Here is a 22,273-nt window from a genome sequence, read left to right as displayed (position 1 = left end):
CTCAAAATTACTAACATTTTAACTAAAATGAAAATGAAAACAACAACATTCTATTTTAAAATCTTAAAAAGCTACAATAGTGTCTCAATAAAACTAAAATAATAATGCACATAACATAGCATATCCTTCAGAAGAATCACAAGTTTGTTTTAACATTTTAATAACTATTTGATCATTTCAGAAATTATCTTAAAGAAAAACATTATGAATATTATGAAAAATGTTTCAGCTCTTTTTATGCATACATTGAAAGTCAATAGGGTCCAAAGCAACACTGTATAGTTCAAATTAAGAAATACATTTGGCATTCGTTACAACCTTATTAACCATTAAGGTTATTACAAAATCGTTTAGGGAAATGATGTGAGTTTGAGTATGATATGTACAATTTAATTGATGCTGGAATGGTAGGGATTTTAGCACTGTTTCAGATTTAATATTTAATGCAACATTTTGAGGTGCAGTTTCTTTGCTTTCATTTATAGCTTAATGCTGTGGCCTTCTCACGTATAAAAATAACTCCCTGAAGTTTCAGCAGTTATTTTTTAACACCCTGATTAAATTTCATTTTAGGAAGAGGGAGGTTGGCCTCCTTAAAACCGGCGACAGATGTTGTTTTGAGGGTAGTTAAGGTACTTCGACTCTTCTCTAGGGCAAAATGCACAAACATGCAGATTTTTAACATGTTATAAAATCATACTGGCAGAGAAGGGTCAAAAAGATACACACCCTCCTAATGAACGCAGACAGACATTTGAGAAATCAATAGCTGTTACAGTTTGACAAAACACTGACAGAAGGAAAAGTAATTATAAGTCTGTTCCCCTCAGAGTAACCTCAGTCTGTATGCCGTGTTTATCTGAGAATATGTGTTTGTCGCAGTCTGTCTGTCTTGCATTAGTGACAGTACAGTGTGACTAATCTGCGCTGATGCTGGAATTGGAGAAAGAATAAAGTGAGAGAAAGGAAAACAGCTTGGGAAGCCCATCCAGAGCAGAATAACAAGCCACCAGAGGATGTGTTTTACCCTGATTTTACAACCTAAAACAACACGACTGTGAGTAGCTTTTACAAAACAGTATTAGAAAACACAGCGATGTTCAATAGTACATGTATTAGTCAGTCATTTGTTTATCATCTGCACAGAAACACGGGACGTGGAAAACCTTAGATTCACACAGTGACACTACAGACACATATTAGACATGAACCAAACAAAAAGAACCAGTTTAAAAGAGTCATTTGTTTGTGAATCGGACTACACTGGTCACACTGTATGTTATAGATTGACTGAAAAATGATCCAATTAAAGAGTCATTCCCTTGTGATTCACACTATACTGCTCACACTGTATGTTTGTGATTCTGTATAAAAGAACCGGTTTAAAAGAGAAACTTGCCGGTCACTCAGACTTCACTGGTCATGTTGTATGTTATTTATTTACCGTAAAATAACCATTATAAAGAGTAATTTGTTTGTGATTGTTTGTTACACTGTATGTTTTATATTCACTAAGAAGAACCATTTGAGTCATATGTTGTGATTCAGACTATACTGGTTGTGTGCGTGTTTCTTATTCAGTAATTATATCGCACTGGCCATGCTATATGTTTTGGTTTAAAATATTCAAACAAATTTTGGTAGCACTTCACTTTACAGTCATGTTCCTCATGTACATACTATGTACTTATTATAGTAATTACAATAACTATGTAATAACTAGGTACTAACCCTGAACCTACCCCTAAACCTAACCCTACCCCATGTAGTTATCTTGTGGTACCAGAACTTTCTTAGATAAATACACTGTAAGTACACTATAAGTACATGTTAGTACACGTACTGTAAAATAAAGTGCAACCCGAATTTTGATTCAGTTGTAAATCTGATTGCACTGGTAACGCATGCTTTTGATTCATTTAAAAGATTTTGCAGAAATAATCTGTTGGATCTTTACAGTTAGATATAAATACAGCAGCATTTTATAAACACAGAATGTGCCCATCCCAACACAATGTAGAGTCAGAGCTGTCCATATAATAAATGATCCTTTACAAGCTTGTATTATAACATGACACCCTTGTTTGATGATGGCATTAAAATTCTCATGGTAAACAAAGAAATGCCCTTCATCACTGCATATTGTTGTCAGCACACACCTCGCTGTATACAGAAACAAAACCAAAACAAGATTATGGACTTCCTTTGGCAGTCATTTACAAGAAAACTGACCGCAGACAGTAAATCCTCATTATTAAGCTCCCTATTTTCAGCTTGCCTCCAGACATTTAAAGGTTCGCTATCAGACAGCTCTGTGTGTGTGTGTGTGTGTGTGTGTGTGTGTGTGCGTGTGTGTGTGTGTGTGTGTGTGTGTGTGTGTGTATCAGAGATGTGGACCTGTATCTCACCCCTGCTCCACAGATGGATTACCTTCATTTGTTCAGCGGCGGTTGCCCTCCTTCTTCACCTCAGGGCTTTATGCCTTCAGTCAGATTTAAATCAGGGCCTGATTGCTTGACTTCTTATATTAAAGCTGTGAGACTGTATCAGTCTTTCTGGAGTATTAAAACAACTGTGTTCATGTTTCAGAAGCAACAGAAATAGACTGTTACTTTATCTCAGGCAGAGATAGAGTGAGGGGAGGAAAAATTAATTAATTTCTGCTAAAAGTATTTTATGTGGTGAAGGTGATGTGAATGTGGTATAAGAATAAGTGGCCTTGTGTTATGTGTAAAAGCAGCTAGAGAGGCTCTGGAGAGCACCTAGATTGTCAAACCATGAACAATTACACTTTCCTTTAAGTGTACTTGTTCTTGATGTGTATAATCTTGCCTTCAAAAATGTCATGTTCCATATGGAGTCTGGATAGATTGTTAAAACAGCTCAAACTTGATTAACGCACTCAATATCTGAGTATTAGGTTCAAACTTCATGATTCTAGTTTTTGAAATAATTGATTATAAACAATTTTCAAAATGAAAAATAATGAATTTCTCTTCACTTTAAAGAACCCAGACCCAAAACATACTCTGTAGTAGTTTACTACAGAAATAGCCATACTGTAATCTACACTGAAAGCAATGCTGAAAATCATTTCAAAACATTCACTAATAACCACTGATAATTCAGTTATGAGCTTCATTAATAAAATAACCAAATAAACATAACACATTATTTTATTTGCATCTTTTAGCAAAAAAATAAAATAAAAAAAATAATGGTAAAAACAAACTGTACGTGAACACATTTAAAGAGCATAAACATGCTTTTGTAAATCATCAATATCATTATTGTGAGATAAAATTATTAAAATGAGATAAGTTGGTATTACTATAAATGAATGTTTAGAAGTCACAGTTTATTCTGTGTGGCTTCCAGAATAATAATAATAATAATAATAATAATAATAATAATAATAATAATAATAATAATAATAATAATAATAATAATAATAATAATAAATACAATAAAGCTCAATAGAACATTAAGGTTACAGAAATGATATCCAATTAAAATGTCCATACAAGAAAAAAATATCACAAATCTTCACAGAGCTTCACAGAGTTGCATTCTCCTATAATCTATTGTGTGTTAGTTTCTATGTGAGCAGTCTGTTATAACTACAAAAACCACACTATACTATTGCCTGCTCTCTGTAAACAATCCGGTTAAAGTCTTAGAAAAATGTTTAGTCCGTGAGCAGAGTGCGGTGTGTTTTATCTTGCCCAGCCGCTGGGAGGATAAGATCAGCGTTCAGGCCATGGCGGCCTTGGCTTCGGGTTCTGGGGGACTAAATGAGACTCTGGATGACAGAACTGCATCTCAGTGTAATGAGTAAACACATCACAGCGGTCAGTGATTTATACCGGAGCCCGCTGTGACATTTTTGTGGCATACTGGAGCCAGTGTGCTTCATCCTTGATCTCTCTTTTACTTCACCTTCCTCATACCTCTCCCTCCCTTTCTCTCGCTCTCATTTTCTCTGTGTGAGAACGAGTGTGGCATTCTGAGTGGGCTACTTCAGCAGTGAATAAAGGACGTTACGTGTTTGTGTGTGTGTGTGTGTGTGTGTGTGTGTGTGTGTGTGTGTGTTTTTGTGTGTTATGAGGTGTCAGGAACAGTGCTGGATGAATAGTGATGTGCATTAGACGGCAATAAAGACCTCAAAATATAGCAGGAGGAGAATAATGTTTGTACCTTTGTCACCACTCTCCATTTCTCAGCTCTTCTGAAGGACAAGCTCAACATGGGAGCTCTCTCTCTCTCTCTCTCTCTCTCTCTCACACACACACACATACACACACGTAAAAATACATTCTCTCAGTCTTATGATTGAAAGTTTGCTATTATCTACACTCTGCAGGCAATGCAGAACTGCATTTAAGTGACATTTATTAATGAAGCAAAGTATTATAATACACTAAAGATCAAAAGTGCATGCATTCCAGTGAGTTAGAGACTAAGCACAATATTCCAATTAATCAGCCAATATGTTTAAAAATAAACTGGATATAAAATTATAAATAACCCTAGATTTGACCCTGGTACACAAAACCAGTCATAAGGGTACATTTTTCAAAATTAAAATATGGAACATGATCTTTACTTAATACCTTAATGATTTTTGACATAAAAGGAAAATCTATAATTTTGACCCATTCAATGATTTGTTGGCTATTGCTACAAATATAGCTATGACAATTATGACTGCTTTTGTGCTGCAGGGTCACATATGAACATTCAATCAACACTGATTTAGAGTTGTTAGCCGTGCACCTTGCCTTGAACAGTCTCAAAGGTCACTCACGAGGCTAGCATGTGCTGGTCCGAACGGGAAAACACAGCAACCATTGCGTACATCAACCGACAAGGTTGTCTGCGGTGCCGCCGCATGTCACAACTCGCCCGCCACCTCCTCCTTTTGGAGTCGGAAGGTTCTGAGGTCACTTCGTGCTGTTCACATTCCGGGCCTGCTCAACCATACAGCCGACGAGCTGTCTCGAGCAGTGCTCCCAGGAGAATGGCAACTCTATCCCCTGATGGTCCAGCTGATTTGGAGACGGTTCGGAGCCGCTCAGGTATACCTGTTTGCTTCTCCAGAGACCACTCACTGCCAGTTGTTCTACTCCCTGACCGAGGGAACTCTCTGCATGGACGCACTGGCACACAGCTGGCTGCGGGGCCTACGCAAGTACTGTGCAAAGTCCAGGAGGACGATGAGGAAGTCTGGCTAGTGGCACTGTATTGGCCCACTCAGACCTGGTTCTCCGAACTTGTGCTCCTTGCGACAGCCCCTCCTTGGCTGATTCCTCTGAGGAAGGATCTACTGACTCAGAGACGGGGCACCATTTGGCACCCACATCCAGACCTTTGGAAACTCCATGTCCCGGCCCCCCTCTATACCCTCTTGGGACCTGACTCTAGTGCTTAAACACTACAGCAGGGCCTGTTCAAGCCTTTGCATTCAGTTGAGCTAAAGTTTCTTTCATTGAAAACTCTGCTCCTGCTTGCACTGGCCTCCATCAAGAGGGTAGGGGACCTACATGCATTTTTGGTCGATGAGTCGTTCCTAGAGTTTGGGCCGGCTGACTCCCAGGTAATCCTGAGGCCCCGGCCTGGCTACGTACCCAAGGTTCCCACTACAGACCAAGTGGTGAACCTGCAAATGCTGTCCCTGGAGGAGGCAGACCCAGCCCTGGCTTTGCTCTGTCCTGTCTGAGCATTGAGATGCTACATAGACCAGACACAAAGCTTCAGGACCTCAGACCAGCTCTTTGTCTGTTACAGAGGCCGGCAGAAGGGGAATGCCCTGAGTGTGCCCTGCCCGTTCAGGTTCGAGCTCACTCAACCAGAAGTTTTGCATCCTCCTGGGCGCTGGCTCGTGGCACCTCGCTGACAGATATTTGTAGAGCTGCAGGCTGGGTGACCCCTAACATGCTCGCTAGGATCTATAGCCTTTGTGTAGAGGCAGTATCCTCTTGTGTTCTCATCTCAAACGTGTTTTGACACTGAGAGGCCCCGGTTAGTGTCGGCTTGCTTAAACTGCTCCAGAGTGTCCATACTGTAGACCCTGTTGAGATTCTCCATCACCCTAGGCCGCTGGTCGCAGTGGACCGTCTGGTGCCAGGCCTTCATGATGAATCCGTGAGAACCATGAGAGGCTGGGTTCCATATTGAGACCTAAGCGGTAATTGTATGTGTATAGTCCACAGTAAAGCCTTAGAGCCTGTGTTTCCCCGGCAGACTTCTGCCTTCCCAAGAGGGTTTTAATCACCTCAAATTTCTCCATATACACCTAAATGGATGCTATATGTGTATTTGCTCCTGAGACCTTGTTCAGGAAGGATGGGGCTTCTGCAGCGTCCCTCGCACAGGCGGCTCGCACAGATCACTGGAAGGGGCAGCACCCATGGCACTTTGGTAGGGATCCCATTTTGCGTCGGTCACCGACGTGGCGTCGAGAGTGACCGATTGAAAGGGAATGTCTCGGTTACGTATGGTAACCCTTGTTCCCTGAAGGAACGTCCAGTCGCCATGGTTGTTGTGCCGCCGCTGAGCAAACGGACATCGGCTTTTCTCTTCTGCGAAAACCTGGTATGAAATCGCACCTGCTGCCGCCTTATACTCACGCTGTGATCAACGGAAGCTGGATGCAATAATTGCATGCCAATGTGCATTGGCTCATTTAATTTACACTCGAAGTAGATTGGTCTATCGAAGCGATTTCCCATTTTGCATCGGTCACCGATGTGGCATCTCCGTTCCCTCCTTTGGGGAACGAGGGTTACCATACGTAACCGAGACATTTCAGTTTTTTATTGTCCACTTACTTTGGCCATTCAAAAACATGCAGTATCTCTGCTTCAGTATATGTAATGTAAGGTGCTGACTTTAGGCTGCAGTATTTCTGTGTTCTAGGTGATGTATTTGTTCCAGCGCAGCAAATGCTCAGTAAGGAGAAAATCCTACATTATGAGGAAGGAGCGACATATGGGCTTAATTAATGAAGTAGTGCATCGGCTACAGGACAGCACTCTGATAGTTAGTTTTCTAGAGATGGAAAGATGCAGAGAGGGAAAGAGATGAAGTGATGCTCTGCTCCTATGAGAGTCATAACAGAAAGAATTAACATGCCGACATCAGCCAGTTTTTAAAGCACTCCTGAGCTGCTCATTCTCTGTCATCTGTATTTTTATTTTCTGATGTGAAACAGCAAACTCAACATTTCTATCTGCATATAAGATGCTGCTGTTTCAAGAGAGCAGTGGTCTAAAGAGTGCAGTAGGTGTTGACCCCCATCCCCCCCCCCCAAAAAAAAAAAAAAAAATCTAAACAATAGATAAAAAATAATTTATTAAAAGTATTTGTATTGCACAAATGTTTTACTGAATGTGCTTTTAATTCAGTCAACACTAGGTGGCAGAAAGTGGCATATGGTAAATCCAGCCTTTTTTACTTAATTTTAGCAAACAAAAAAGTACCAAATAGCTGTCACACACCTGGACTCATTTAGTGTGTTTTTGCCCATGACCCAGTTTCTGTCTTCCGTGTTTAGTTTAATTAGTTCCCAGGTGTGTCTATTCTATTCCTCATGTGTTCCATGTCCCTGTTAATTTAGTTATTCCATCCACCTGTGTTTCCCCATTATCCTTTGTACTTAAGCCTTGTCCTTTCAGTTCTGTTTTGTCGGGTCTCCTCACTTGTGATCATTTGCTACTTACGTGTGTCTACCTCTGTGCTCCATGTTGGATATCCCCTGTGTTGGATATATTAAAAACCTTATTCCGTTTATCCTCGACTCCGTATTCCTTCAGGCAGCGTAAGACCGTGACAGAAGACCCGACCTCTAAAGAGAAAATAGAAAACTGCGTGTTCTTCCCTCCGTTTTGCTTTTGTTTTTTCACAGTCTTTTCTTTTCTTAGTGTCTATGGATCCCCTCTATCGTCCCGAATTCCTCATCCTCCTGCTGAAGCAGGAAGGACGTTCTCTCGAGGACCATACCAGACAGTTTTTCCTATTAGCTAATGCCACCAGCTACCCGGACGGCGCGCTCTGCACCTTCTACAACACCAGCCTGAACTCCAAATGCAGAGCGTTGTCGTCCGAAGATGGTCCTCGAGAGGATTTCGCCGCATACGTGGAGTGGACTCTGGCGAGAAATGGGTCACCTCTCACCGTCTGCCCCATAGAGGACCTCGCCAGCCCCACTCCCGACCCAGAGACCAGCCAGCCACCATCACGCCGCACTGAGCCAGAGCCCACCGCAGCCGCAGAGCCCGAGCCATCCACTGACAGGGAGCCGGAACTCGAGAGCGCGACTGACCAGGTGTGTGAGCCGGCAACACCGTGCATCGTGGGAGTCCTCGTGGAGATCGAGGGCGTGGAGGAAAGCCCTGCCCACACTCCTGCGACTGAGGGTGAGCTATATGCAGTCTCTGAAGGTCATAAGGAGCAAGCTCTGGATCTGATGGACTGGTCTATGGAGGTAATCCCTAATTTTCCTGTTTCCCCGCTGGTTCCGTCCAGCCCTGATTCCCCTGTAAACCCTCTCAGTCTCCCACTCCTACCTCCTCCAGTCATTTCCTCTGCTCCATTTCCGCTGGTTCCGCCCAGCCCTGAGTTTTCTGTTTCTCCGCTGGTTCCGCCCAGCCCTGAGTTTTCTGTGTCTCCGCTGGTTCCGCCCAGCCCTGAGTTTCCTGTGTCTCCGCTGGTTCCGCCCAGCCCTGAGTTTCCTGTGTCTCCGCTGGTTCCGCCCAGCTCTGAATCTTCTGTGTCTCCGCTGGTTCCGCCCAGCTCTAAATCTTCGGTGTCTCCGCTGGTTCCGCCCAGCTCTGAATTTTCTGTGTCTCCGCTGGTTCCGCCCAGCTCTGAATCTTCTGTGTTTCTTGTATTCCCTCCCAGCCTCCCTCTCCCGCCTCCTCCCAAACCTGCTGGTCCCTCTACTCCTCTTTCGCTGGTTCCGTCCAGTCCTGATCCTCCTGTCCTTCCTCCCATCCTTCTCCTCTCTCCTCCTCCTAGACCAGCCAGTTCCTCGTCATCCCTGCTGGTGCCAGCCAGTCCCGCAGCTCACCCTCAGTCCGCGCCATCGGGGCGCGGTGGTTCGCCGCTGGACTGCCAGTCTCCAGCTCCGCCTTGGCGTGTTAAGGCCCTGTCTCCGCCTCCAGCCTCCGAGCCCTGGACTCCTCTTCGATCCTTCGACCCAGCGGCTCCGCCTTGGCTCTTAGCTCCCTCGTCTCCACCGTGGCCTGTCATCCCACCTGCTCCACCGGGCTCCCTCGTCCCTCCGGCTCCACCTTGGTCAGTCGTTGACCATCCGCCGCCTCGGGACTCCACTCCTCTGGTTCCACCTCGTCACTCCATCCCTCCGGCTCTGTCAGGCTCCTCCTTCTCCCCTGTTCCACCTCCACCCTGGTCACTCCGGCTCCACAGCGGTCTGCCAGGACCCCGCCTCCGCCTTGGTCGCCTGAGCCTTCAGCTCCACCTAGGCCCTCCGGATCCTCGACGTCACCCTGGCTCTGCGGCTGTGCTGCTCCATCTTGGGCTCCTCACCCACCGGTGCAGTCTCCGCCTGTCGGCCCCCTGGTGTCGTCGACCCTTCCTTCACCATGGCTCCTCCCGCCGTCGACTCCACCTTGGATCTCAGTCCTGGCTGGTCTCTGGTGGACCATCTGGCTCCTCCTGCTCCTGTCTCCTCCCTGGCTCCTTCCTCCGTCGTCTCCTCCCTGGCTCCTCCTTCTGTGGTCTCTGTCTGCTGGCCCCCTCCTGGGAGTCCGTCCTCCACCGGAACCTCCTCCCAAGTTCCCACCCACGCCTCCCCCTGTTGTTTCTACGGTGCGAGGACGCACCTACCGGGAGGGGGGAGTACTGTCACACACCTGGACTCATTTAGTGTGTTTTTGCCCATGACCCAGTTTCTGTCTTCCGTGTTTAGTTTAATTAGTTCCCAGGTGTGTCTATTCTATTCCTCATGTGTTCCATGTCCCTGTTAATTTAGTTATTCCATCCACCTGTGTTTCCCCATTATCCTTTGTACTTAAGCCTTGTCCTTTCAGTTCTGTTTTGTCGGGTCTCCTCACTTGTGATCATTTGCTACTTACGTGTGTCTACCTCTGTGCTCCATGTTGGATATCCCCTGTGTTGGATATATTAAAAACCTTATTCCGTTTATCCTCGACTCCGTATTCCTTCAGGCAGCGTAAGACCGTGACAATAGCAGGGTAATTTTAATAGTTTTTTTTTTTTTTTTTACATGACTGTACCACAGTAAAGTATAGTGTACCATGTAAATCTCATGGTGAATGAATAAGGTAATCGTTCTGTAGCTCAAAGTACTGCGTGTTTGCTATACACTTATGTTGAGCAACTGAACTGTGTATTGTGAGTGTTTCCATGCCTTGTTTCCCCTCAGAGAGTAAGAAACTGAGGTTACCATTTAACTCAAAGCAGAATTTGTCTGAAGCCCAAGAGTGAGTGGCTAACTGCTTAAGATAAGAGTAAGGCCCTCTGTCTGATACCCATCTGTGAGAAACTTTGCTTACAGCAATACATGCAGTATTATTCATGCCAGGGTGCATTACTTGCCCAGAGAGAAGATGAGAATAGGGCATTTTTACCTGCACAAACATAAAACACATTGTATTGATGGATGAATTAATAGAGAATTAATGCTTTAATGATTAAACATTAGAAGTTTATATTCCTTCATTTTGAAGCCAATGTAACTGATTCCTCCACCAAAAGGGAAAAAAAATGATCTCACCTACTTGTCGTTCCAAACCATTATGACTTTCATTCTTATGTCGAAAACAAAAGATGCATTTTTGAATAATATCCTGAATGCTGTGTTGCTTTTGCAATCATTTTTGTAGCTTGAAATCTATCCTAGCCATTTATCAAAAAAAAAAAAAAATGACCATCAATTTTATAATTTATCCCTTTGCAACAAAAGCACACAAATATCTGCTGTACATTGAGGTTTTCAGTAAGAATATATGTCAGAAGTTGATAGAGAATAACACCAGAATCCTCTGACCTTCATGGCTTTCTTACAAACTGCAGTGAATTTCAAGATGAACCGTGACATTCAACACCTGTTTGAAACACATGCAAGCTTAAAAGTCTTTAAAAGTATGTATTCAGACTTTGAACCCCCTCGTGTAACACTCTGAAATGGCTTATTCTGACAGCGAGGCATCATACGCATGTCTTTGGATTTTGGCACATTGTAATACAAAACTGTGTTAATCTAAACAACAGCTTAGGAGATTTTATGTCTGACATGTTGTATATACGAGAGACAAAGAATAAACTGGAGGGTTTGTGGATGAAGGCATATGGTGCTGCTGTGAGGGAATCTCCTGAGGGAATAACTAGCTGTGTAATTAGGTTGAAAATGTTTATTAGTATTCACAGGTCATTGAGGGTTCGGAATTTGATGTGTAGACCTGGATTTTTTGCTTTAAACAGTCAAGGGTTTTTGTGTATTTTCTCAACCTTATCAGCCATTATCAGTTTTTATTTTTTTATTTTTTTTTATTTTTTATATGTACAGACTGTGTGCTCCTATGTTTTTTTGTTTGTTTTCAGGTGCACATTGTTTTGACTCAAACTGAGGCTTTGACATCATTTAAGTGAAAAAAATAAATAAATAAAACATAATAAAATAAAAACATATTTACAGTTTTGCCAAGTAAGACAAGTTCCTGGATCAACATCTTTTGATGATCCTGGATCAACATTATTGTCCAAAAATATAGACCAATTCTTACCCCTAAACCTAACCTTACCCCTAATTTATTCCTAATACCAGTGGAAAATGATAGCTGATTAAGAAGGGTGTAGAAGCACCTAACCCTAATTGTAAGCCTAAAAAAAGGTATTCCCTTGGTTGTGATTGGTTGATTGGAATGTTGATCCAGGAACATTCACCGAGTACAACATGATCCTGGATTAACATCCTTGTTGATCCAGGAACAACATTCCAATCAACCAATGAGAACAGAGATATAACTTTTCAGGAAATATCTGTTTTAGGCTTACAATCAGGGTTAAGTGCTTCTACACGCTTGTTAATTAGTAAGTATTTCCCACTAATTTTAGGTATACATTATGAGTAGAGTTAGGTTTAGTGGGTAGGGATTGGGTTAAGTCTATATTTTGGACAATTATTTTGATCCAGGAACATGTCTTACTTGGCAAAATCATATAGTTTTATTGTATTAGTATTAAATACTATAATGAATAATATTAATAATAAAATTATGAATAATATTAAAAATAAAATACAATAAAATATAATTATTAAAATAAAGATGCAAAGAAAATAACATCAAAATCAACCTCCAATTGCCATTTCACTCTTGCAAACAAGTTCTCTTCTCATGAGCCATACAGTAATACCAATAAATTGCTGTAAAATTACTTTACCAGTAAATACAAATACTGTATGCACTGTTTACACAGGCAACAATGTTATATCCTTTTACCAGTAAAGCACCATTCATGCACCAGTCTCAAAATACCGGTAAATGCTGTGACATCATTAACCAGTAATGACCTTTAAACGGCTGTGCCTCCCGGTGTTGTGTTTATAAACATGGAGGGGTATTCATGGTCACTGTTTTTGTTGGTGTTTTCATTTTCTGCATTGACACAGAGCACATTACTGGTAATTTTCTGGTAATGTTACAACTTCTTACACTGGTAAATTGCCAAAACTAATTTAGTGGTATTTTTGTAAAAGTCCTGTTCACATATGATCTCTTAATTGTAATTTAATCAGTAATTTACCAGTATAGACAGTATGTGTAAAAGGGGCTATAATTAAATTAAATGACTACTGTAGGGTTCAGATACTAATCATAATTCTATGCTGGTGTGCCAAAAGACTGATATATATATATAGCTTTGTTGGTTAGGCTAAAGTAAAACTAACCTAATCCTCAGACGATCAGGTTTGTATGCATGCAACATTATTAAAAGCTGCACAAATGGAGAGGAAAGTTTGGTAGCACTTTATTTTACAGTCCTGTTCCTCATGTACATACTATGTACTTATTATAGTAATTACAATAACTATATAATAACTAGGTACTAACCCTGAACCTACCCCTAAACCTAACCCTACCCCATGTAGTTACCTTGTATTACCAGAACTTTCTTAGATAAATCCACTGTAAGTACACTATAAGTACATGTTAGTACATGTACTGTAAAATAAAGTGCAACCGAAAGTTCTCTCAGAATGGTCTGTAAAGGACTTGACTCACGACTGAATAAGTGGCATGTGCCACTTATTCAGTCGTGAGTCATGTCAGGTCCTTTACAAACCATTCTGAGAGAAGGTAAGGTCGTAATGGCTCCTGAGAGCTCGTCCAATTGACTGGAGATAGATTTCACACCTGGCCCCATTTACTCAACAAAATAAATGACTTAAAGGGGAATAAGTATTGCCTTTTTAAGAGAAAACATAAAAAACAGGCGCTTGAAGCTGCTATAAATGAGCACTTTTGTCAGTTCTAGCTGTGGCCTAGCTACTAACTAACACAAGCAAATTTGAGGGTAATTGCTTTAGACTTGTAATGGTTGTGCAAGTGAATGAAAGGCTGTTGGCATTTTAACAGCATGCCAGGCCTACTTAGAAAATAATGAGCTTTGCAATGACAACAGTGGTCTTAGGAGAGAAGTCTGGATGATTAATCAAACATGTTTTTTGGGACAGGAAAGTCTGCAGTATGGGATTACGGAAATCACACTGCGGAGGTTAAAGCCCTGTCTATTTGTGTTGTGAAAGCTTTGTCCTGTTGATCTGTTGAGGGTTTTCCTTGTGCAAAGCTGCCCCAGGATTTGTTTTCATGACCTGGGAAATGTAGAACTGAACATTGCTGATGGATATTCCTACAACAGACACAAACGGAAAACAGGATGTCAGGACTTTTGAAAACGTCAGAATATTGGTGGTGTTTCTCGCTTACAGTTATTCACATGCTCTTTTTTATTGTCTGCTGGAACACAGATGAGTGCCAAAGACGTATTTTACAATTCCCGAGTAGGGTATCATGAGCAAATTTGCACATTTCCCCTTCGTTGCATCTAATCCTCTGTGTCTTTTCTCTCTTGTTTTTCTCAATTCACTTTTCACAAATCTCAAACCTCAGATCAGACTTTACCTTCAACCAGCTTGTAATAAATATCAATACACTCTTAAAAATAAAGGTTCTTTATTGGCATCAGTGGTTACATGAAGAACGTTTAACATCCATGGAATCTTCCTATTGCACAAAAAGTTCTTCATTGTGTAAAACAGGTTCTTTAGATTATTAAATTGTTCTACGGAATAAAACAAAAATTGTTCTTTTATAGAATTTAAGGCAACACAAAATGGCATTGCATCAAAATCTCCTTTTTATGCTATTATTTTTAGGAATGTAAATCTAACAATACAGTACACATCCTTTAACATATTGATGGAGTAGTGTGGCTAATGTAATCTTCAGAGCTGTCCCTCACCTTTCTCTCCATCTTTCATCCCAAGAACATCAATATAAGGCTTCACTTTGAAGCACGTTGCCATGCATCTGCCAGAAATGTGTGGTTAAACCAATCTGTTATTCGTCTGCATGTTTTGGTAGGTTCATTTTCCCCAGAGCCAGCTCAAAATGCTGGCTGGTTAGTTTAAACATAATCCTGTGAGGAATGTTGTCATGCCTTGTTCTCCAGTACATTCAGGGCATTACCGCTCTACACATGGCCAATGCAAACAGCATGGCAACTGTTGATTTTGACGGCGAACGGACGGCGAAATCTGATATTTGGGACATTTTGAACTCACTGTCCCAAAATTCATTCCAATTTCATGCAGTAATCTTATACTCTGCTTTCCCTTATTTGTAAAGTTACAGAGTACATGGCTTTTTTACTCATCTGCTGCAAAAGTGTAGGACACAGCAGGCAATAACAAAATAAAGCCATTTTGTGCATAGCACATATCAATATTCAGCAAGTACTGTATAATCAAATCAAAGAGATATGGCTCAGCGAGAGACAAAGGCAGCCTTCCACACCAAAGACTAATGTGCTTTTAGCTCTCTGATCTTGTTTTTCTTTCAAGTGCTTTATGGCTCGACAGCAACTGCGGTCCATCAGAAGAGGCAAGGGATGCTGAATCTCCCTTAAATTGTTTTGAATAAATGTAATGACTATAGTGGTCAAATTAACTAGCTCAAAGCAATGGTATCTTCAAATAAGGTGATTCCAGGGGATCCTGTGCCAGATGGGGAAGTTATGGCCTAGATGGGGAAGTTGTGGCCTAGTGGTTAGAGAGTTTGACTAGGGTTGTGGGTTCGAGTCTTGGGCCGGCAATACTCCGACTTAGGTGCCCTTGAGCAAGGCACTGAACCCCCAACTGCTCCCCGGGCGCAGCAACATAAATGGCTGCCCATTGCTCCGGGTGTGTGTTCACGGTGTGTGTGTGTGTGCACTGCTGTGTGTGTGCACTTTGGACGGGTTAAATGCATAGCACAAATTCTGAGTATGGGTCACCATACTTGTCTGTATGGCATGTCACTTTCAGATGAGCAAAACTGGGAATACAAGGTTTTTTTTATTGTTTTTTTTTCTCTCTTTTTTTTTTGTAAACAAGGAACTATAGACCTACTTGGGATTAAGCGGCATCGGCTATGTGCACTAAGAGATATGCTATTTACACTGTGTAAATTATATTTACACTATGTAAAAATAGCAGGATGTTCTGCTATTTGTACTATTGATTGCAAATACTGGCACATATCTGCACCTCAGTATTGTACATATTGAGTGTAAATAATCATTTTAATTCAAAACATTTTTTAATTAAACTTTAATTGGGACAATAATGCCCTCAGCTACAATTATTTCCTCTGTGGAAGCCCTCTCCGTGTTAGACTCAGGGATACGAGCCCTCTCCGGGCTGGACTCAGGAACGGGAACCTTCTCTGGGCTAAACTCAGGACCATCCCTCCCTGGACCCTATATGGGGACCGTAGTCCACTCTGGGCGGCACCTGGAAACAGGAGCCCTCCCTGGGCTGGACATGGAAACAAGAGTCCTCTTTGGGCTAGACTTGAGATCTGTGACCCTACCTGGGCCATACATGGGAACCACAGCCCTCTCTGGGCTGGACGTGGAAACAGGAGGACTCCTTGTGCTAGACTCAGGACCTGTGCCCCTCCCTAGGCCATAAGTGGCAACCGCAGTCCTCTGTGGGGTGGACGTGGAAACAGGGGCCCTCTCTGTGCTTGACTCAGGATCTGAGGCCATCCCTGGGCCAGATGTGGAAACCGCAGCCCTCTCTGGGCTGGACTTGTGAATGGAACTGACAGAGGGCTCTGACGAAGGAGAATGGACAGGGGGCAGGTCGGACCATAAATCCAATTTGCGCACCACAGTCACAGATCCACAATAAGCTCCCCCTCAGCCATGGTGTAGGGGGTGGAGCTCCTCTCTGTTCTCTCACTGTCCGTGGCTTTTTCCCTCATGTTAGGTGTTATAGCCAGATCTCACACCTGATCTGACTTTACTTGCAGCTCCAGCTCCGCGGCAATCCTAGGCACTGTTACTCCGTTCAGCGATGGCTCGTCGGTCGCAGTGGGCTCGGGCTTGAGCTCTGCACAGCGGGGTGATAGTGGGCTGGTCTCTGGGTCTGGCTGTGCTCTGGATTGGGAATAGATGCTCTCCAGACACTGGATAATAGCTTCCCTCCATCTCAGTCCAGTGGTGTCTGGGAGGTCTACAGGTTGGTAGTAGTTTGCCCCGATCAAGAACAGTGAGTTCAGTGCAGCATAATCGAACATTGTTAGAACAGCAAACTAGCTGAACGCAACCGCATACTCCACAAGGGGCAGGTCTTTATGGACTAGGGAGATGAACAAAGCAGCAAGGGGATCCGTGGGGAAACTATCAGTGATGCGCGGGTTGATCCAAAATGAGCGGGTGCCTGCGGTCACCCGCAGTAATCCGCGGTTACGAGTCATCCAAAAATAGTTTTAATGATTATATTCGGGACGCGGTCGGTCGGGTCATTTGAAATAAAGATGCTAATTAAACATTTGTATAGTACTAGACACAATTTTGAAATGCATAGGCCTACACTTTATTGGCTGAATGACTGGAGCGAAGATGACGCATGAGCTCAGTCTGCAGGAAGAGATGGAGGCGGTGAGAGAAAAGGTCAAGACTGGGGAGCAACGGCGCTGTTTTGGTAAAACATGATTTTGACGACTTCATTAAGTTTTGTTTTATAGAAAACTCTTTTAGAAGCGGGTCGGGTACAATATTTTATTTTTTATTTTTTTGCGGTCCAAGTTGCGGCGGGTTAGTTGAAAACGTCGGTCGGTTGCGGGTTGTTTATACATTGACCCGCGCGTCACTGGAAACAATGGGAAACAAAATGGGTGGGAAAACATACCAATAAACTCTTTGTCTGTCCCGTGTTCTGTCACGATTGCTATAGAGAGGAGCAAGGAATGTGGAGACGAGGGATGACCAACATTGGGCTGCTTTAAAATCATTTTAGTAGGTTTAAAGTTACATAATCAGCTCAGAACAGACATTATTTTCACTATAAACACGAGATACCATGAAAAGTAAATCATTGTTCTAGTATGAGTTGAATGGAACTTCCACATTCAGGAAACATGTAGTTAATTATTATTACTCACTATTTAAATATATAAGTACACTGTAACAAGGACACTTTAAAATAAAATGTAAACAATTTGAAAATTCAAGATAAAAATAAAATAAAAAATAAAATCTTTTTCTGAATTAACTAACTGATTCTGTAATAATAGCAGTTCTCAAACTCATGGGAGAAGATTATGAGTAAATAACTCACAAAAAGTTATCATATGACATCATAAAATAATAGTGCCATGGGTATTGTGAACTAGATATTTCACATCATATTCCACATTAGAAGTGAAATGGACTACTTTTATGAATCCTTTAAGGTTAAATATTGAACCTGTATATTATGCAAATTCTCCTTTTAGTTCCACAGAAGAAAGACAGTCATGTAGCTTTGGAATATGAGGGTGAGTCAGTTATGACAGAATTTGGGTGAATATCACTCCAATAAATCTCACATATGGAAAACACATTCATGTCTATAAAACTTGAACGATCTCATTGGACAGATCTCTGTATAAATAAAGTAAATGACTACTGTACTGTAATAAAATATTATTGTGCTTTAGAAATCAACACAATGTGCTGATGTATAAATGGAGGGCAAGTCAGTAGTCCAACAATAAGCAGAGTTGAGAGTTGGGAAAATGAATAGGTTTCATCTTAATCAGCTTGAGGTTCTTGCCTGTGGGGAGGGGTGATAAGAGGCAGTTAACAGGATGTTAAGAGTCTACGATTATTTTCAGACCCTTGCGTCGAATTCAGACACGTACATTTCAAAGATGGAGGTGAGATCAGAGCTAGTGAGTTTTGGGACTAAATGCACAGTCAAATCATGTCTTCTGAGCTTTGGAGCTGTTTAGTAAACTTTCTATTATTATCAATAAGTAAAACTGTGGCATACATTTTATGACAACCCAATTTTTTTGAGCAGTGAGTGTCAGAACAATTCCCTTAAGTTATTAAAAACCCTTAGTTGAAATGTTATGGATATTAAAACTGAAGTTTTTCATAAGGAGCTTGTTACAACCAGCTGGTGGCCATTAATAGTCTGAAGCCAGATGAGCCCTCATCCGTCTTCAGAAGTCAAAAATATATTCAGTCCTTAGATGTTAACCCATCCAGTTAAAGTAAGCAGGAACATCAATCCTATTTTTTTTTTTTTTTTTTTTTTTTAGATCAGCAGCCTTAACAAACTGTATTTTAAACTGTTTTATATAAGATCTGCAAAGTCACAAAGATTAAAGTCTCAAAAACAAAGAGATATTATTTTCTCAAAGTTAAGACTCATCCACGCCTTCCTAAAATGCCTCATTCAATCATGCCCCCACATTTCTACATCACTGTATGGGATGATTTGCATAACCAAATGTTTACGCAAAGAAAGAAGTAACTTTTATTTTCGCTGTAATATTGTTGCCACTGCCAACATGTTCTGGAGATGCTGTGTGGTAAGGGGCATAACATTTCCGTCACACGTTAGGTTATTTGGCCAGTCATAATGCACTGGATAGCTGGCCAATCAGAGTACAACGCGCTTTACAGATCGATGAGCTTTGTAAAAACTGACACATTTCAGAAAGGCGGAACAGAGAGGAGTGACAATAATGCAAAGTATGTGGAAAATAATGTGTTTTCTCACTCACATTGCATGACAACAAATACACAAAATAATGCTATTTTTAGCAATGTCATATGACCCCTTTAAATTGTACATGATTTATTACCTCCGTTTGATCCACACTAAAGATATAAGTCCAATGCAATATATATATTTTTACTGAGTCTGGGCTTCCTCTGCATATTTAAATAAGGCTTGTAAAATAATGTTAGTTTTTGTAGTGTAAGTGATGTGTATTTGCCTGTTTTCATCTGTCTTTGGTTTACTGGAAAGTGATTTTAAATGGAACAGCTTGTTCCAAATTTCGCTGACTTTTTTGATGATGATGATGATGAGTGCAAAAAAATAGTGTTTGGAAAAACATGAGACAAAGTCACATCTCTCCTAGCACCTGGGTGGATGAACCTAGGCCATGCACCAGACATCCCTGCTTGTTCAGAAGGATGAAAGGAAGTCAGCGCAGGCACGCTAGATATTCAAGTCCCTTCACAGATGGTGATGTTGACTCTGGAAGCCTGTGCAAAGACCCGGCTTTGCTGGAATTCAGGAAACAGCTCTAGCACTAGGGCCATGTGGGATCTAAAAAAAAGAACATGTTAGATTGAGTGAGCGAGGGAGAGGGAAAAAGAGAGAGAGGGAGGGGGAGATTTTTTTTTTTTTACTCTTTTTTTTTACAGACCATTGTAAGCAGTAAGAGAGGCAAATAGTGAAGTGCAGAGGAGAGCAACAGGCAGGCATCTCCAGAGAGAGCCTGAGAGCAATGCTCAGTCCACTGACAACAACGCAACATCCGGACAGTAAGGAAGAGGGAGGATTTTCATACTGCAGCCTGCCCTGGGGCCTCAGAAATCATCTGCCTTCTTCACAGCAATGCTTGGACCACATACTGAACCAAGGACAAAGTTTCTTCACTGCATGTAGTCTGACTTGCACATGGACACTGTAAGTCATCTACGCCTTTCCACCTTTAACCTGCTGGATCAAGGGATATAAATTGAAGTTTCACTGTCCACTCTTTTCTGAAGTAGCTTAGAAGTTATTTTGCATGCAAGTCTTGTCAATATGCTGCCTGTGGTTTTCGTGACATGGTGGGTCTGGGTGTTCCTTGGAAGCGTAGGTGGACAGTCCCAATCTCAGCATCAATCTCAGACTGACAACTCAAACCCATGGAGACAGATGATTCAATGGGAGAACAATGGACGTGTGTTCAGTCTTCTCAATAGTGGGGCTGAATACGTCCCGGCTCGGGTTCAGGAGCGTGAAGGGAACCCCCGAGTGATTTTAGCGGACACTCCCAACCGTCGACCACAGGGTGGGAATGTACGGAGACAAGCACCCTCCAGAGGAAGTTCTGAGACTGTGAGAGGCCAAGCCAGACATCCGTTTGGGTTTGGCCAGGTGCCAGAAAACTGGCGTCAAGGTGCAGCTGGAACAGGTGAAACGAGTCGCTTCCAGTCATCTACCGGCTCACGCTTTAGACCATCATCTGGCTCATCCTCCTCCTCATCCTCTTCTTCTTATTCACAGTATCCATTCCCTCAACAGCCTCCTTATTCTTCTCCTTATGACTCGGATCCAGACAGGTCATACGAACCTCCCTTCCGTGGGACGGGGTACTCTACGGGCACTGGTGGTGGCTATGCCGGAGGAGGATATGGAGGAGGTGGGTACTCCACTGGAAGTTTTAGAGGAGGTAGCTATAATGGAGGGGGTACTGCAACTGACGACAGGCATCAATACTATGCCCCTTATGGTCAACCATACCAAGCTGTTCCTGCCCAGCCTGCACAGCCACCAGTTTCTGATGGACTGGACCACAGGTATATGCACAGTCTGTACAACGAGGACTCTCGAGATGCTGCAGTACCTGTTTCTAGCAACACAGGCTCATTCCAGCCTGCGGTGCAAAGCCCCCAGTATGAACAGTTTCCCCCCTTTGGAAGGCCCCAACCACAGCCTCCGTTCGTACAACAACCTCCACGTAACCCTCTCATCTCTAACAATGCAGAGAGCCCCAGCGTGAATGCAGGGAGTGTTTATCGTACTCAGCAAAGAGGTATGATGCATATCCACATCGTATACACTTGTGAAAGAATCTATTTGTACATCCCACACTAATTTTACTCAACAGTTTGGGAAATAGACCAGCAGTCCAGAAAGTGTGTTTTGCATATATCGTACTGGATACTACTATTTTTCCTTGTGATTCACGTGCCGAGCAATTCTGCAGGCTGCTATGCTAAGTAAAGTTAATCACAAAGGAACTACCATAGGCACTTAAGCTCTTGCACGGCTGGAGATTTGGGGAAATGGATGCATGTGTGGGGCTTGTTTTAGATTCTTGCTCTCAACAAAAGGAAGTGAGAAAAGCAGAGAGACATCTAAAAAATGTAGCTCTTCTGCCATCTCTTTGTGTTTCCTGGCAGCCCTTTGGATTAGCAAACATGTAACCCAAGGGACTCAGACTGCACAAAATTGATTGTAAAGCTGTTTGCTTATGCAGCTGGAAATTTTTTCTGTTTGTTTCCTCATAAGGAGTCAGTAAAAATGTACTCTCCAAATATCTGAGCATGTCTGAACCCCCCACCACCACACACACATTGCCATTGTGTTTCAATTTACAATCAAAGAAGTCCCAAGTCCATCTTCATCTCAGAGACTGGGTTATTGAAACCAGGTGTTGTGGGGGTAAGAGTATGCGGTAGTTTGTGTGTGTGCTTAGTGCCTATGGATACTCGCTCTGCACAAAGAGTGTTCATTGTTTGAAGATTTGGTTCTGGTTTTGGTGATGACTGCATTGCAAGGGCTAATGGTGAATGTTCCCAGTATTTGCTTTAGAGGGTGGGGTAAGGGTCTCAAGTGGCTTGGTTGTTGCGGGGTGGGTGGCGAACATGAGCGTATGTGTGTGTGTGTGGTTTTGGGGGTGGGGGTTGGGGGGTGATGGAAATTACCCAGCACACATGGGGTCCATTGCCTCAGGAAACAGAA

The 22,273-nt window shown here is 42.4% G+C and overlaps 1 protein-coding gene across 2 annotated transcripts in view; it reads left to right on the top strand.

Moving 5' to 3' along the window:
• The first annotated feature begins 863 nt into the window (after nt 1-863).
• LOC113118621 (lysyl oxidase homolog 1-like) overlaps nt 864-22,273 on the top strand; it is a 39,189-nt gene continuing 17,779 nt past the window's right edge. The window contains exon 1 of one of the 2 annotated variants that reach the window (XM_026287929.1): nt 864-1,057. Coding sequence is in view for 1 of the 2 variants with exons in the window: in XM_026287928.1 (XP_026143713.1) it covers nt 20,348-21,341 (994 nt within the window). In the remaining variant the exon portion in view is untranslated. Of the gene's footprint in view, nt 1,058-19,955; nt 21,342-22,273 lie in introns of those variants that run through there. The other variant, XM_026287928.1, reaches the window with a different exon arrangement.

Source organism: Carassius auratus, chromosome 18, assembly GCF_003368295.1.
Source record: "Carassius auratus strain Wakin chromosome 18, ASM336829v1, whole genome shotgun sequence".
Taxonomy (NCBI): domain Eukaryota; kingdom Metazoa; phylum Chordata; class Actinopteri; order Cypriniformes; family Cyprinidae; genus Carassius; species Carassius auratus.
This window is presented reverse-complemented; position numbering and strand designations above follow the sequence as displayed.